The following is a 14,127-nucleotide window of genomic DNA, read 5'->3' on the forward strand; positions in this document are numbered from 1 at the left end:
TTGAGGGATTGCCACACTGTCTTCCACAATGGTTGAACTAGTTTACACTCCCACCAACAGTGTAAAAGCGTTCCTATTTTTTCATATCCTCTCCAGCAGCTGTTGTTTCCTGACATTTTAATGATCATAGTTCTAACTGACATGAGACAGTATCTCATTGTGATTTTGATTTGCATTTCTCTAATGACCAGTGAAGATGAGCCTTTTTTCATCTGTTTGGTGGCTGCATAAATGTCTTCTTTGGAGAATTGTCTGTTCATATCCTGTGCCTACTTTTTAATGGGGTCTTTTTTTTTTCTTGTAAATTTAGGTTCTTTGTAGATTCTGAATGTTAGCCCTTTGTCAGATGGATGGATTTTAAAATTTTTTCTCCCATTCTGATGATAGTTTCTTTTGCTGTGCAGAAGCTCTTTAGTTTAATTAGATCTCATTTGTCTATTTTGGCTTTTGTTGCCATTGCTTTTGGTGTTTTAGTAATGAAGTCTTTGCCATGCCTATGTCCTGAATGGTATTGCCTAGATTTTCTTCTACAGTTTCTTGGTTTTAGATCTTACATTTAAGTTTTAATCCATCTTGAGTTAATTTTTATATAAGGTGTAAGGAGGGGATCCAGTTTCACCTTCCTGCATATGGGCAGCCAGTTTTCCGAACACCATTTATTAAATAGGGAATCCTTTCCCCATTGCTTGTTTTTGTCAGGTTTGTCAAAGATCAGATGGTTGTAGATGTGTGGTGGTATTTCTGAGGTCTCTGTTCTGTTCCGTTGGTCTATATATCTGTTTTGGTAGCAGTACCATTCTGTTTGTGTTACTGTAGCCTTGTAGTATAGTTTGAAGTCATGTAGCATGATGCCTCCAGTTTTGTTCTTTTTGCTTAGGATTGTCTAGGCTATGCGGGATCTTTTTTGGTTCCATAGGAAATTTAAAGTAGTTTTTTTTCCAATTCTGTGAAGAAAATCAGTGGTAGCTTGATGGGGATAGAATTGAATCTATAAATTACTTTGGGCAGTATGGCCATTTTAGGATACTGATTCTTCCTATCCTTGAGCATGGAATGTTTTTCCAATTGTTTGTGTCCTCTCTTATTTCCTTGAGCCATGTTTGGTAGTTCACCTTGAAGAGGTCTGTCATATCCCTTGTAAGTTGTATTCCTAGGTATTTTATTCTCTTTGTAGCAATTGTGATTGGGAGTTCAGTCATGATTTGGCTATTTGTCTGTTATATTAGTGTATAGGAATGCTTGTGACTTTTGCACATTGATATTGCATCCTGAGACTTTGCTGAAGTTGTTTATCAGCTTCTGGAGATTTGGAGCTGAGACGATGGGGTTTTCTAAATATTCAATCATATCATCTGCAAACAGAGACAATTTAACTCCCTCTTTTCCTAATTGAATATCCTGTATTTCTTTATCTTGCCTCATTGCCCTGGCCAGAACTTCCAATACTATGTTGAATAGGTGTGGTGAGAGAGGGCATCCTTGTCTTGTGCCAGTTCTCAAAGGAAATGTTTCCAGTTTTTTTCCCATTCAGTATGATATTGGCTGTAAGTCTGTCATTAATAGCTCTTACTATTTTGAGATACTGTCTATCAGTACCTAGTTTATTGAGAGTTTTTAGCATGAAGGGCTGTTGAATATTTTTGAAGGCGTTTTCTGCATCTATTGAGATAATCATGTGGTTTTTGTCATTGGTTCTGTTTATGTGATGGATTACACTTATTGATTTGCGTATGTTGAACCAGACTTGTATCCCAGGGATGAAGCCGACTTGATCATGGTAGATAAACTTTTTGATGTGTGGCTGGATTTGATTTGCCAGCATTTTATTCAGGATTTTCTCATTGATGTTCATAAGGGATATTGGCCTGAAATGTTCTTTTTGTGTATGTGTCTCTGCCAGGTTTTGGTATCAGGATGATGCTGTCCTCATAAAATGAGTTAGAGAGGTTTCCTTTTTTTTCCATTGTTTGGAATAGTTTCAGAAGGAATGGTACCAGCTCCTCTTTTTACCTCTGGTGGAATTTGGCTGTGAATCCTTCTTGTCCTGGACGTTTTTTGGTTGGTAGGCTATTAATTACTGCCTCAATTTCAGAACTTATTATTCAGGGATTTGACTTCTTCCTTGTTTATTCTTAGAAGCATGTATGTGTCCAGAAATTTATTCATTTCTTCTAGATTTTTCTAGTTTACTTGTGTAGAGGTGTTTATAGTATTCTCTAATGGTAGTTCGTATTTCTGTGGAATCGGTAGTGATATCCCCTTTATCATTTTTATTGTGTCTATTTGATTCTTCTCTCGTTTCTTCTTTATTAGTCTGGCTAGTGGTGTATCTAGTTTGTTGATCTTTTCAAAAAACCAGCTCCTGGATTCATTGACTTTTTGAAGGGTTTTTCATGTTTCTATCTCCTTCAGTTCTGCTCTGATCTTAGTTATTTCTTGCCTTCTGCTAGCTTTTGAATGTGTTTACTCTTGCTTCTCTAGTTCTTTTGTAATTGTGATATTAGGCTGTCAATTTTAGATCTTTCCTACTTTCTCCTGTGGGCATTTAGAGCTATAAATTTCCTTCTACACACTGCTTTAAATGTGTCCCAGAGATTCTGTTGTGTCTTTGTTCTCATTGGTTTCAAAGAACATCTTTATTTGTGCCTTAATTTTTGTTATTTACCCAGTAGTCACTCAGGAGCAAGTTGTATAGTTTCCTTTAGTTGTGCAGTTTTGAGTGTGTTTCTTAATCCTGAGTTCTAATTTGATTGCACCGTGGTTTGAGAGACTATTTGTTATGATTTTTGTTCTTTTGCATTTGCTGAGGAGTGTTTTACTTCCAATTATATGGTCAATTTTAGAATAAGTATGATGTAGTGCTTATTAATTTTCTGTCTCATTCATCTAATATTGACAGTGGGGTGTTAAAGTCTCCCACTATTATTATATGGGACTCTAAGTCTCTTTGTAGGTCTCTAAGAACTTGCTTTATAAATCCGGGTGCTCCTGTATTGGTTACATATATATTTAGGATAGTTAGCTCTTCCTGTTGCATTAATCCCTTTACCATTATGTAATGCCCTTCTTTGTCTCTTTGGATCTTTGTTGGTTTGAAGTCTATTTTATCAGAAACTAAGATTGCAACCCCTGCTTTTTTTTTTTTTTTTTTTTTTTTTTTTTTTTCTTTCAATTTGCTTAGTAAATCTTCCCACATCCCTTTATTTTGAGCCTGGGTGTGTCTCTGCACATGAAATGGGTCTCCTGAATACAACACACCAAAGGGTCTTGACTCTTTATCCAAATTGCCAGTCTGTGTCTTTTAATTGGGGCATTTAGCCCACTTACATTTAAGGTTAATGTTGTTATGTGTGAATTTGATCCTGTCATTATGATGCTTGCTGGTTATTTTGCCCATTAGTTGATGCAGTTTCTTCATAGCATCAATGGTCTTCACAATTTGGTATGTTTTTGCAGTGGCTGGTACTGGTTGTTCCTTTCTATGTTTAGTGCTTCCTTCAGGAGCTGTTGTGTGGCAAGCTTGGTGGTGACAAAATCTCTCAGCATTTGCTTGTCTATAATGAATTTTATTTCTCCTTCACTTATGAAGCTTAGATTGGCTGGATATGAAATTCTTGATTGAAAATTCTTTTCTTTAAGAATGTTGAATATTGGCCCCCACTCTCTTCTGGATTGTAGGGTTTCTGCCAAGAGATCCATCATTAGTCTGATGGGCTTCCCTTTGTGGGTAACCTGACCTTTCTCTCTGGCTGCCCTTAACATTTTTTCCTTCATTTCAACCTTGGTGAATCTGACAATCATGTGTCTTGGGGTTGCTCTTCTCAAGGAGTATCTTTGTGGTGTTCTCTGTTTTTCCTGAATTTGAATGTTGGTCCACTTTGTTAGGCTGGGGAAGTTCTCCTGGATAATATCCTGCAGAGTGTTTTCCAATTTGGTTCCATTCTTCCCATCATTTTCAGATATGACAATCAAACCTAGATTTGGTATTTTCACATAGTCCCATATTTCTTGGAGACTGTGTTCATTTCACTCTTTTTTCTCTAATCTTGTCTTCTTGCTTTATTTCATTGAGTTGATCTTCAATCTCTGATATCCTTTCTTCTGCTTGATTGATTTGGCTGTTGAAACTTGTGTATGCTTCACGAAGTTTTCTTGCTGGGTTTTTCAGCTCCATCAGGTCATTTATATTCTTCTCTAAACTGGTTATTCTAGTTAGCAATTGGTTTAACCTGTTTTTAAGGTTCTTAGTTTCCTTGCATTGTGTTAGGACATGCTTCTTTAGCTCAGAGGAGTTTGTTATTACCTACCTTCTGAAGCCTACTTCTTTCAATTCATGAAACTCATTGTTCATCCAGTTTTGTTCCCTTGCTGCAAGGAGTTGTGATCCTTTGGAGAAGAAGAGACATTCTGGTTTTTGGAATTTTCAGCCCTTTTGCGCTGGTTTCTCCCCATCTTCGTGGATTTATCTACCTTTGGTCTTTGATGTTGGTGACCTTCAGATGGGGTCTCTGAGTGGACGTCCTTTTTGTTGATGTTGATGTTATTACTTTCTGTTTGTTAGTTTTCTTTCTAACAGTCGGTCCCCTCTGCTACTGGTCTGCTGGAGTTTGCTGGAGGTCCACTCCAGATCCTGTTTTCCTTGGTGTCACCAGCAGAGGCTGCAGAACAGCAAAGATTTCTGTCTGTTCCTTCCTCTGGAAGCTTCGTCCCAGAGGGGCACCAGCCAGATGCCAGCCAGAGCTCTCCTATATGAGATGTCTGTCAGCCCCTACTGGGAGGTGTCTCCTAGTCAGGATACACGGGGGTCAGGGACCCACTTGAGGAGGCAATCTGTCCCTTAGCAGAGCTCAAACAATGTGCTGGGAGATTTGCTGCTCTCTTTAGAGTAGTCGGTCAGGGATATTTAAGCCTGCTGAAGCTGCCCCCACAGCCACCCTTTCCCCTAGTTGCTCTGTCCCAGGGAGATGGGGATTTTATCTATAAGTCCCTGACTGGGGCTGATAGCATTTGTTCAGAGATGCCCTGCCCAGAGAGGAGGAATCTAAAGATGCAGTCTGGCCACAGCACCCTTGCTGAGCTGCAGTGGGCTCCATGCAGTTCCAACTTACCAGTGGCTTTGTTTACACTGTAAGGGTAAAACCACCTACTCAAGCCTCAGTAATGGCCGATGCCCCTCCCCCCACCAAGCTGGAGCATCCTAGGTTGACCTCAGATGGCTGTGCTGGCAGCAAGAATTTCAGGCCACTGGATCTTAGCTTGTTGGGCTCCGTTGGGGTGGGACCTGCTGAGCCAGAGCACTTGGCTCCCTGGTTTCAGCCCCCTTTGCAGGGGAGTGAACGGTTCCTTCTCGCTGGCATTCCAGGTGTCACTGGGGTATGAAAAAAAAAAAAAAAAAACTTCTGCAGCTAGCTCAGTGTCTTCCCCAAAAGGCTGCCCAGTTTTGTGCTTGAAACCCAGGGCCCTGGTAGCATAGGCACCAGAGGGAGTCTCCTGGTCTGCCGGTTGTGAAGACTGTGGGAAAAGCACAGTATCTAAGCTGGAGTGCACCATTCCTCCCGATATAGTCTCTTATGGCTTCCCTTGGCTAGGGGAGGGAAATCTCCTGACCACTTGCATTTCCCAGGTGAGCCGACACCCCAACCTGCTTTGGCTTGCTGTGGGCTGTACCCACTGTCCAACCAGTCCCAATGAGATGAACTAGGTACCTCATTTGGAAATGCAGAAATCACCTGCCTTCTGCATTGATCTCTCTGGGAGCTGCACACCAGAGCTGTTGCTATTGAGTCATCTTGCCAGCAAGCTTGAGAATTCTGTTTTTATTATTAATGCTTAGTACCATGAATTATATTCCTAGTGCTATGATTTGGCTACATTGCCATTTTACATCGTTTAGAAATAACCAGGGTTTTTTTGTCCTAGATTAATAATAAGAACTGTATTTGAGAAATCACAGCAGCACATGTGACTACAATTTTTTTTTAATGAAGATACCATGCAATGGTACCATTCTTATAGTCTAATACAGATAATTACTTGTCTTTAATCTATTATATATTTTACATTACAAATTGTCATATGAATTGTGTATATTTGTTTCCCTTCTATTACTTTTAAGACTCCTGTACCAGAAACCTAATTAACCTGATTATTATAAACACAAATTCAAGAAAGAAAGGTTTCTCAACACTAGAAATGATCTAAAAACTATGTGCTTTAGAGTTTAGTATTAAGGCTCATTATTTGAGTTCAGGTTTCACTTATGTTTTACAAAATGAAATGTTAATATATACTTTATTATTTTTTAATAAATTATTTTTATTTTAAAAACTAAATACATTAAACAAAAACCAAAAACAGTATCTACTATCAACTATCACCATCATATTATAAAAACAAGAACCTTTGAAATAAATGAAGAGTGAATAAATTTAGCCTTATAGAAAATTTGTTCTTTTGATTTTTAACTTTTAGTTTTAAAATTATACTTTTGTATAAATGATAAATTCAACGTAGTTCCAGCACTTAAAGTACACAAAAAAATTCAGTCCAGTCTTCCCATTTTGGTCACTCATATGCTCAGTTCCCTTTCTCTCTGTCTCTCTTTTTTTTCACCTTTTAAAATGTTGTTTTTTTTTAACTTTTATTTTAAGTTCAGGAGTACATGTGCCGATTTGCTTATAGGTAAACTGGTGTCCTGGGGGTTTGTTGTACAGATTATTTCATCACTCAGGTATTAAGCCTAGTACATATTAGTTACTTTTCCTCATCCTCTCCCTTCTCCCACCCTCCACCCTCCAATAGGCAATAGACCTAGTGCATGTTGTTCACCTCTATGTATCCAGCTATTCTCATCCTTTAGCTTCCACTTCTAAGTAAGAACATGTGGTATTTGATTTTCTTTTTCTGTATTAGTTTCCTAAGGATACTAATACAGATCCATCCATGTCCCTGCAATAGACATGTTTTTGTTCTTTTTTTATGGCTGTGTAGTATTCCATTGTGTCTATGTACCACATTTTCTTTATCCAATCTATTATTGATGGGTATTTTGGTTGATTCCATGTCTTTGCTATTGTGAATAGTGTTGCAGTGAACATATATGTGTATGGTCTTTATTCTAGAATGATTTATATTCCTTTGGGTAGGTACCCAGTGATGGGATTGCTGGGTTGAATGGTATTTTAGTCTTTAAGTCTTTGAGGAATTGCTACATTGCCATCCACGATGGGTGGACTAATTTACACACCCACCAATGGTGTATAAGCATTCCTTTTTCTCCACAACCTTGCCAGATCTGTTATTGTTTTTTTTGTTTTGTTTTGTTTTTTTACTTTTAATAATAGCCTTTTGGACTGGTGTGAGATGGTATCTCATTGTGGTTTTGATTTGCATTTAATTAGTGATGTTGAGCTTTTTTTTTTTTTATGGAGTCTTGCTCTGTCACCAGGCTGGAGGGCAGTGGCACGATCTTGGTTCAGTGCAACCTCTGCCTCCAAGGTTTAAGCAATTCTCTTGCCACAGCCTCCCAAGTAGCTGGGACTACAGGTGTGCACCACCATGCCCAGCTAAGTTTTGTATTTTTAGTTGAGACAGGGTTTCACCATGTTGGCCAGGATGGTCTTGATCTCTTGACCTCGTGATCCACGTGCCTCGGCCCCCCAAAGTGCTGGGATCACAGGCATGAGCTACCGTGCCTGGCTGAGCTTTTTTTTTTTTTTTTTACATGATTGTTGGCCACGTGTCTGACTTCTTTTGAAAAGTGTCTGCTCATGTCCTTTGCTCACATTTTTATAAGGTTTTTTGTACATTTAAAGTGAAAAAAAGTGGGAATTTATTTGGAAGCTAAATAACTATTCCGAACAGTACTGCAAAAAGATAATGTGTGATAGAACTAGAGAGTGGTCAGTCTATTGAAACATAAGAAATGAAGAAATTTTGAATTTACTCAAATGTAAAGGCTAATGGCTGGGAAATTTTTTCTTGCCATTTTTCAAAGCCCAAGGTGAATAAGTTAATATGCATTTTTAATTCATAATGTGTGAATGAAATTGAATTATAGAATTCTGAGAAGTATCTCAATAGAGTAACATAGAATCATTTCCTTTATAGACCATTTTTCATAGCTGTCTAGTGTGTTTATATTAATTTAAACATTATCAGTTTCTCCTTTTTTTATCCCTATGAATAATAAGGCTCTTAACAGAGAAAAATATGAACTGCAATGTAAACATACTTTTATGCCATTGCTGACCTATGTCAGATTTAAGTTTGAACATTCACTATCATTATAATCAAAAGCATTTTTATAAGACCTTTTTTTAATAGTAAACTATAATATTTCAGGAGACATAGTCATAAACCTTATTTTTAAATGTAAAAAACTAAGTATATAACTGCAGTAAAAATAAGAATTAAATCTAAAAATTAAAACCATTAATAAAGCTAGAGAAACTTTAACAATGACAAATCAGTACTTTCCCAACTGCAGCATATAAAAGCCAAATGCTTCTATTAGTTTCTTTGGAATCTACTTGACTTGTTTGTTTGTAAACTTACTGTGTGAAATATTGTTTTATTTTCTAGTTCAGTCTTTTTTTTTTTTTTTTTTTTTTTTTTGAGACAGAGTCTCACTCTCTCCCCCAGGCTGGAGTGCAGTGGCCCGATCTCAGCTCACTGCAACCTCCAGCTTTAGGGTTCATGCCATTCTCCTGCCTCAGCCTCCCGAGCAGCTGGGACCACAGGCGCCCACCATCATGCCCGGCTAATTTTTTATATTTTTAGTAGAGACGGGGTTTCACTGTGTTAGCCACGATGGTCTCGATCTCCTGACCTTGTGATCCACCTGCCCCGGCCTCCCAAAGTGCTGGGATTACAGGCGTGAGCCACTGCGCCCGGCAGTTCAGTCATTTTTGACATTTGACAGAGTATTACCAGGTGAGAGTGTCTGCAGTACATTTGAGCCTATAGCAAACTTTCAACGGTTCTAAACTATGATTTAAAAAGTGAAATATATTAATTCTGAAATTTCTAAACAAGACAAAGGCCTTATTCTATTAATTATTTATAATATATTCAATAAGATACAAAGTCTTGAGATGCAAATAGTGTATAATTTTAATTCAAAAATTAAGATAACTAACATATTTTTCAGTGCGTAAGTTTAATGGTTTCTCTGGTCATAATTTGGTTCACCTAAGCTTGAAATTTTTAGTAATATTAAGAACTTATCAGAGGACAGAACCTGAATGAATGCTCATTTCTAACTATTAAATTCTGAGCTGTATTCACTTTTACTTTCTCTTTTTCTCATAAATATACATTTAGATACACATGTAATTACTAGTATAATATTGTATGCTCATAATGATTAGGTTATTTTTGTTCACCAAATTGAATGTTCTTCAATGTACTTCTCTTCTTGTTCTTGGACCCTTAGCATCTTTTTGTTATCATTTTTTCCCAACTTATTCCTAAGGAGGACAAGCTGCAGAACACAAAAGGCATGTAAAATATATCACAAATCTTTATAGATTACTTTGTTAGCTTTGGTCCCTAGAAGAGCAATTCTTCTTAATGTTTTGATATCTGCAGATAGGGCAAGGTAATTGATGTCTGAGAGAAAAAACTGCAAGAAACAGGCCAAAGATGGAAAAATGTAGTGCCTTGATGGGAAGGATGAATGTATTAGCTTTTCTTCTATTTTTCATTGATAATTTACTGTAATTATGTAATTTTTTAAGCATTAGTGACCATGTAATCTATACAGTACTAAGATATATAGGCATGAGTAACTTTTGATGAATAAGGTGGCATTCTTTCCTACAATTTTTAAAATAAATTTTATTGTATATATTTAAGGTATGGGCCACATGATGTTATGAGATACATATAGGTAGTAAAATAGTAACTATAGTGAAGCAAATTAACATCCATTATCACATATAGTTACCCATTTTTCATCTATGTGTAGCAAGAGCAGCTAAAATCTATTCATTCACCAAAAGTCCCAAATACAATGCAATATTTTTAACTATAATCCTCATGTTATACATTAGATCTGTAGATTTGTTTATTCTAAATATCTGATGCTTTGTATCTCTTGACCTAAATCTGCACATTTTCTCCCCACCCACAGCCTCAGACCTTGGCTTTATAACCACAGATTTGGTCTCTATTTCTGTGTATTTGAGTTCATTTTGTTAGAGTCTACCTATAAGTGAGATAATCACATATTGTTTGTGTCTAACTTATTTCACTTAGCATAGTATCTTTCAGTTTCATCCAGGTTGTAACAAATGGCAGGTTTTCCTTCTTTTATAAGGTTGAATAGCATTGTGTTTGTGTGTACACAAACATAATTTCTTTATAATTTTGCCCATGTTCATTGCAGCATTATTCGTAATAGCCAAGATATGGAAAAATCCTATTACTTTTTGGATTGATACTTATGAAAATATTTGAATTACTGTACTATAAATAAGTTGAATAAATCAAATCAGCCTCCAAATCCAGTTGCACACCCTGACCAGTTTGAAGCAAGAATAATATATTCAAGAAAATCATTTAAATTCTCTCTACCTCTCTCTCTCTCTCTCTCTCTCTCTCTCTCTCTCTCAGATGCCTGTACCAGTCAAGAATTTTACTGGCTGCATAGAAGTTATAGAAATAAATAACTGGAGATCTTTCATTCCATCCAAGGCAGTGAAAAACTATCACATTAACAATTGCAGGTAAAATAGCAGTAGTGATTTTTCAAATAACTTGTTCAAATAACCACACCAAAAGGTATCATTTCCAATTGAAATAATCTAATCAAGGCTGCACTATATTTTGTTCCTTTGTTTTTGCTTCACATTCCTACATTCTACTTCACTCTTTTACAGATTATTGAATTTTTAAGTTATAACCCAATTAAGATGGACCATTACTTATAAAGGGTATATTTTTGTGCTATATAAAATATACCATCCAACAAATAATAAGTCACAATCAGAAAACATCCTCTATCAGAGTTAGTTTAAAAATGAAGCATGCTGACAAGCATGCCTATGCTATATTGTGTGGAGTGCTAAAATACATTATTTTTCCAAATTGTCACTCTCAAAAAGTTGTCCTTGTTCTTCAGTTTCCATTATTGGAGACGTCTTTCTTTCAGACTTTGCTTCTGGCTACAGAAATCTCCAAACATGGCTTGGAATTGGGTGAACTAAAGAGATAACACATTTGAGACAATATTAGTCATTCATGCATTGGTAAGAAGCCTGTAATCCCAGCACTTTGGGAGGCCGAGGCGGGCAGATCACGAGGTCAGGAGATCGAGACCATCCTGGCTAACACGGTTATACCCCGTCTCTACTAAAAATACAAAAAATTAGCCGGGCGTGTTGGTGGGCGCCTGTAGTCCCAGCTACTTGGGAGGCCGAGGCAGGAGAATGGCGTGAACCCGGGAGGCGGAGCTTGCAGTGAGCCGAGATCGCGCCACTGCACTCCAGCCTGGGGGACAGAGCAAGACTCCGTCTCAAAAAAAAAAAAAAAAAAAAGAAGTGGTTAAAATTTTGTTTCTTCCCTGATATTATTAAGAGGGAACTCAGATAATTAAAATGACCCTTTATAAAAGGGGTTATTTTGGGAGTATTATGGTTAATTGGAAAAGCAGAAGATAGCATGGTGAGGCAGGTTATTTGATCACAGGACAGCATAAAAGCTCACATCTTAATCAATGTAAAGTTGTTCCTCATGCAAGCCCAGAGAAGCTCTAGCCATCTGGAATTTTGGACCCTCTTCTCCTTTAGAAGCCCTGTGGGATGACTTGAGCCTCACAGTTTTGACTTGCATTTCCCTAATTATTAATGTTATTGAGCATCTTTTCATGTATATATTGGATATTTGTATGTCTTGAGACATTTCTATTTGATTTTTTGTCCATTTTCGAATTGGATTGTTTCTTTGTTGTTTAGTCTTAGGAGTTCTCTATATATTCTGAATATTAATCCCTTACAGATATATTATTTGCAAGTCTTTTCTTCCATTCTACGTTGTCTTTTTACTCCGTTAATAATATCTTTTGATGCACAATTTTTTTTTAATTTTCATGAAATCTAATGTCTGTTTTTTCTTTTATTGCCTGTGCATTTGATGTCATATCCATATCCAAGAAATAACTGCCAAATTCTATATGTTGTGAGCCTTTTTCCCTATGTTTTCTACTAAGAGCTTTAAAGTTTAAGCTTTGTAATCCATTTTTAGTTAATTATTGTATATGGTGTTAGGTAAGAGTCCAACTATTCGGGTCATCCTGTTGTATGTGGATATCCAGTTTCTCCAACACCATATGTTCACAAGACCAGACCACTGTTTCCCCATTGAATGTATGTGGCACCCTGTCAAAAATCATATACGTAAGGGTTTATTTCTGGGCTTCTCATTCTACTCCATTAGTCAATATGTTGGTCTTTATGCCAATACAAAAAACGTTTTAATTACAAAGGTAGCATTGTAATTAAGTTTTGAAACAGTAAGTGTGAGACCACCAGTCTTGTTATTTTTCAAGATTGTTTTGTATGTTCAGAGTACATTGAGATTCTACATGGATTTTAAAGTGGATTTTTTTTTTTATTTCTGCAAAAAAAAAAATCACTGGGATTTTGCTGGGGATTGCACTGAATCTGAATATCATTTTTTTCCAATTCATAAGCATGAGGTGTGATTCCATTTATTTATGTCTTTATTTCTTTCAGCAATGTTTAGTAGTTTCCATTGTAGAAGACATTCACTGCTTTGGTTAAGTCAACCAAAAGTAAACTGCATTTCTACACACTAAGCATGCGCAATCGGAAAAAGTAATTATAAAATCAATTTTATTTACAATATCATCAACTAAGTTCAGTTAATTGAGTCTTCTTTTTATTTTCCTTAATCCATCTAACTAAAGATTTGTCAATATTGTTGAATTTTTCTAACAACCAACTTTTTTATCATTAATATTGTCTCTACTTTGGGTTTAGATTGTTCATTCTTCTTTTTTAGCTTATTATTAAGTTTTAGTTAACTTGTTGAATTTGAGATCTTTCTTATTTTTTAACATAAGCATTTATGGCTATGAATTTCCCCCTTAGTACTGCTTTCACTGCATCTTGTACATTTTGGTGTGTGTTGTATTTTCATTTTTATTTGTCTCTATTTTCTACTTTCCATTATAATTTATTCCTTGATCCTTTGGTTGTTAAAAAGAATGTTGCTTAGTTTTCACAAATTTATAAATTTTCTGGTTTTACTTCTGTTATTGATTTTCAACTTTAACCATTGTGATCAGAAAAGATCATTTATATGACATATGTCCTTCCATCTATTGAGATTTAATTTGTGGCCTAACATACATATAGTCTATCCTGGAAAATGTTCCACATGCGTTTAAGAATGTGTATGCTGTTGTTGTTGCATAGTATGTTCTGTGTATGTCTGTTAGAGCTAGTTAGTTTATTGTGTTAAGTCCTCTATTTCCTTACTTATCTTTTACGTGGTTGCTCTATTAATTAATTATTGAGTGGCTATTTAATTCTCCACTATTATTGTAGAATTGTCTATTTCTCCCTTAAATTCTGTCTTTTTTGCTTCATATATTTTGATTATCTGTAATCAGCTGTCTAAGTGTTTATATGCCAGGTCCATCCCACAGATGCTGATCCAGTGACAGATGAAAGATGTACAGGGACACAGATATTTTGCCTGTCTGTGGCTAAGGGGCTCTGTGGCTAAGGGGCTTTGCTGCCAGAGTCTGCAGCATCGGCCTCAAAAGCTGGCGAAGTTCGCATTTATTTAGTGCAGATTAAATGACAAAGGTCTCCAGTAAACAGCACTAGAGGGTAATTAACATTGCCACATAGCCAAACCCCTGACTAGAAAGCAATCATTCACCCACGATGATCAAATGTTGGTCTTAGGACCGCATGAGTAAACAAGCTATTTAGATAAACTCCCTTACATTCCTTTGTATGTACTTTAAGCTATTAACTCAAGGTAAGAGGATTAGGCTCCCTTCAGCCATAACCCTATGCTGAGGCTTTTGCAAAACCTACCGACCTTCTAATAAGGTTTGTGTCTATTTTACAATTTTTCCCACCACCCTGG

General features: G+C 36.5%; 1 protein-coding gene across 1 annotated transcript in view; it reads left to right on the top strand.

Moving 5' to 3' along the window:
- Positions 1-14,127, top strand: part of EYS (eyes shut homolog) — a 2,088,383-nt gene that overhangs the window by 1,478,403 nt on the left and 595,853 nt on the right. The window contains exon 31 of the mRNA XM_063618766.1: positions 10,618-10,730. Coding sequence (XP_063474836.1) covers positions 10,618-10,730 — 113 coding nt within the window. The remainder of the gene's footprint in view (positions 1-10,617; positions 10,731-14,127) is intronic.

The sequence above is a fragment of the Symphalangus syndactylus genome, chromosome 2, assembly GCF_028878055.3.
Source record: "Symphalangus syndactylus isolate Jambi chromosome 2, NHGRI_mSymSyn1-v2.1_pri, whole genome shotgun sequence".
Classification (NCBI taxonomy): Eukaryota; Metazoa; Chordata; class Mammalia; order Primates; family Hylobatidae; genus Symphalangus; species Symphalangus syndactylus.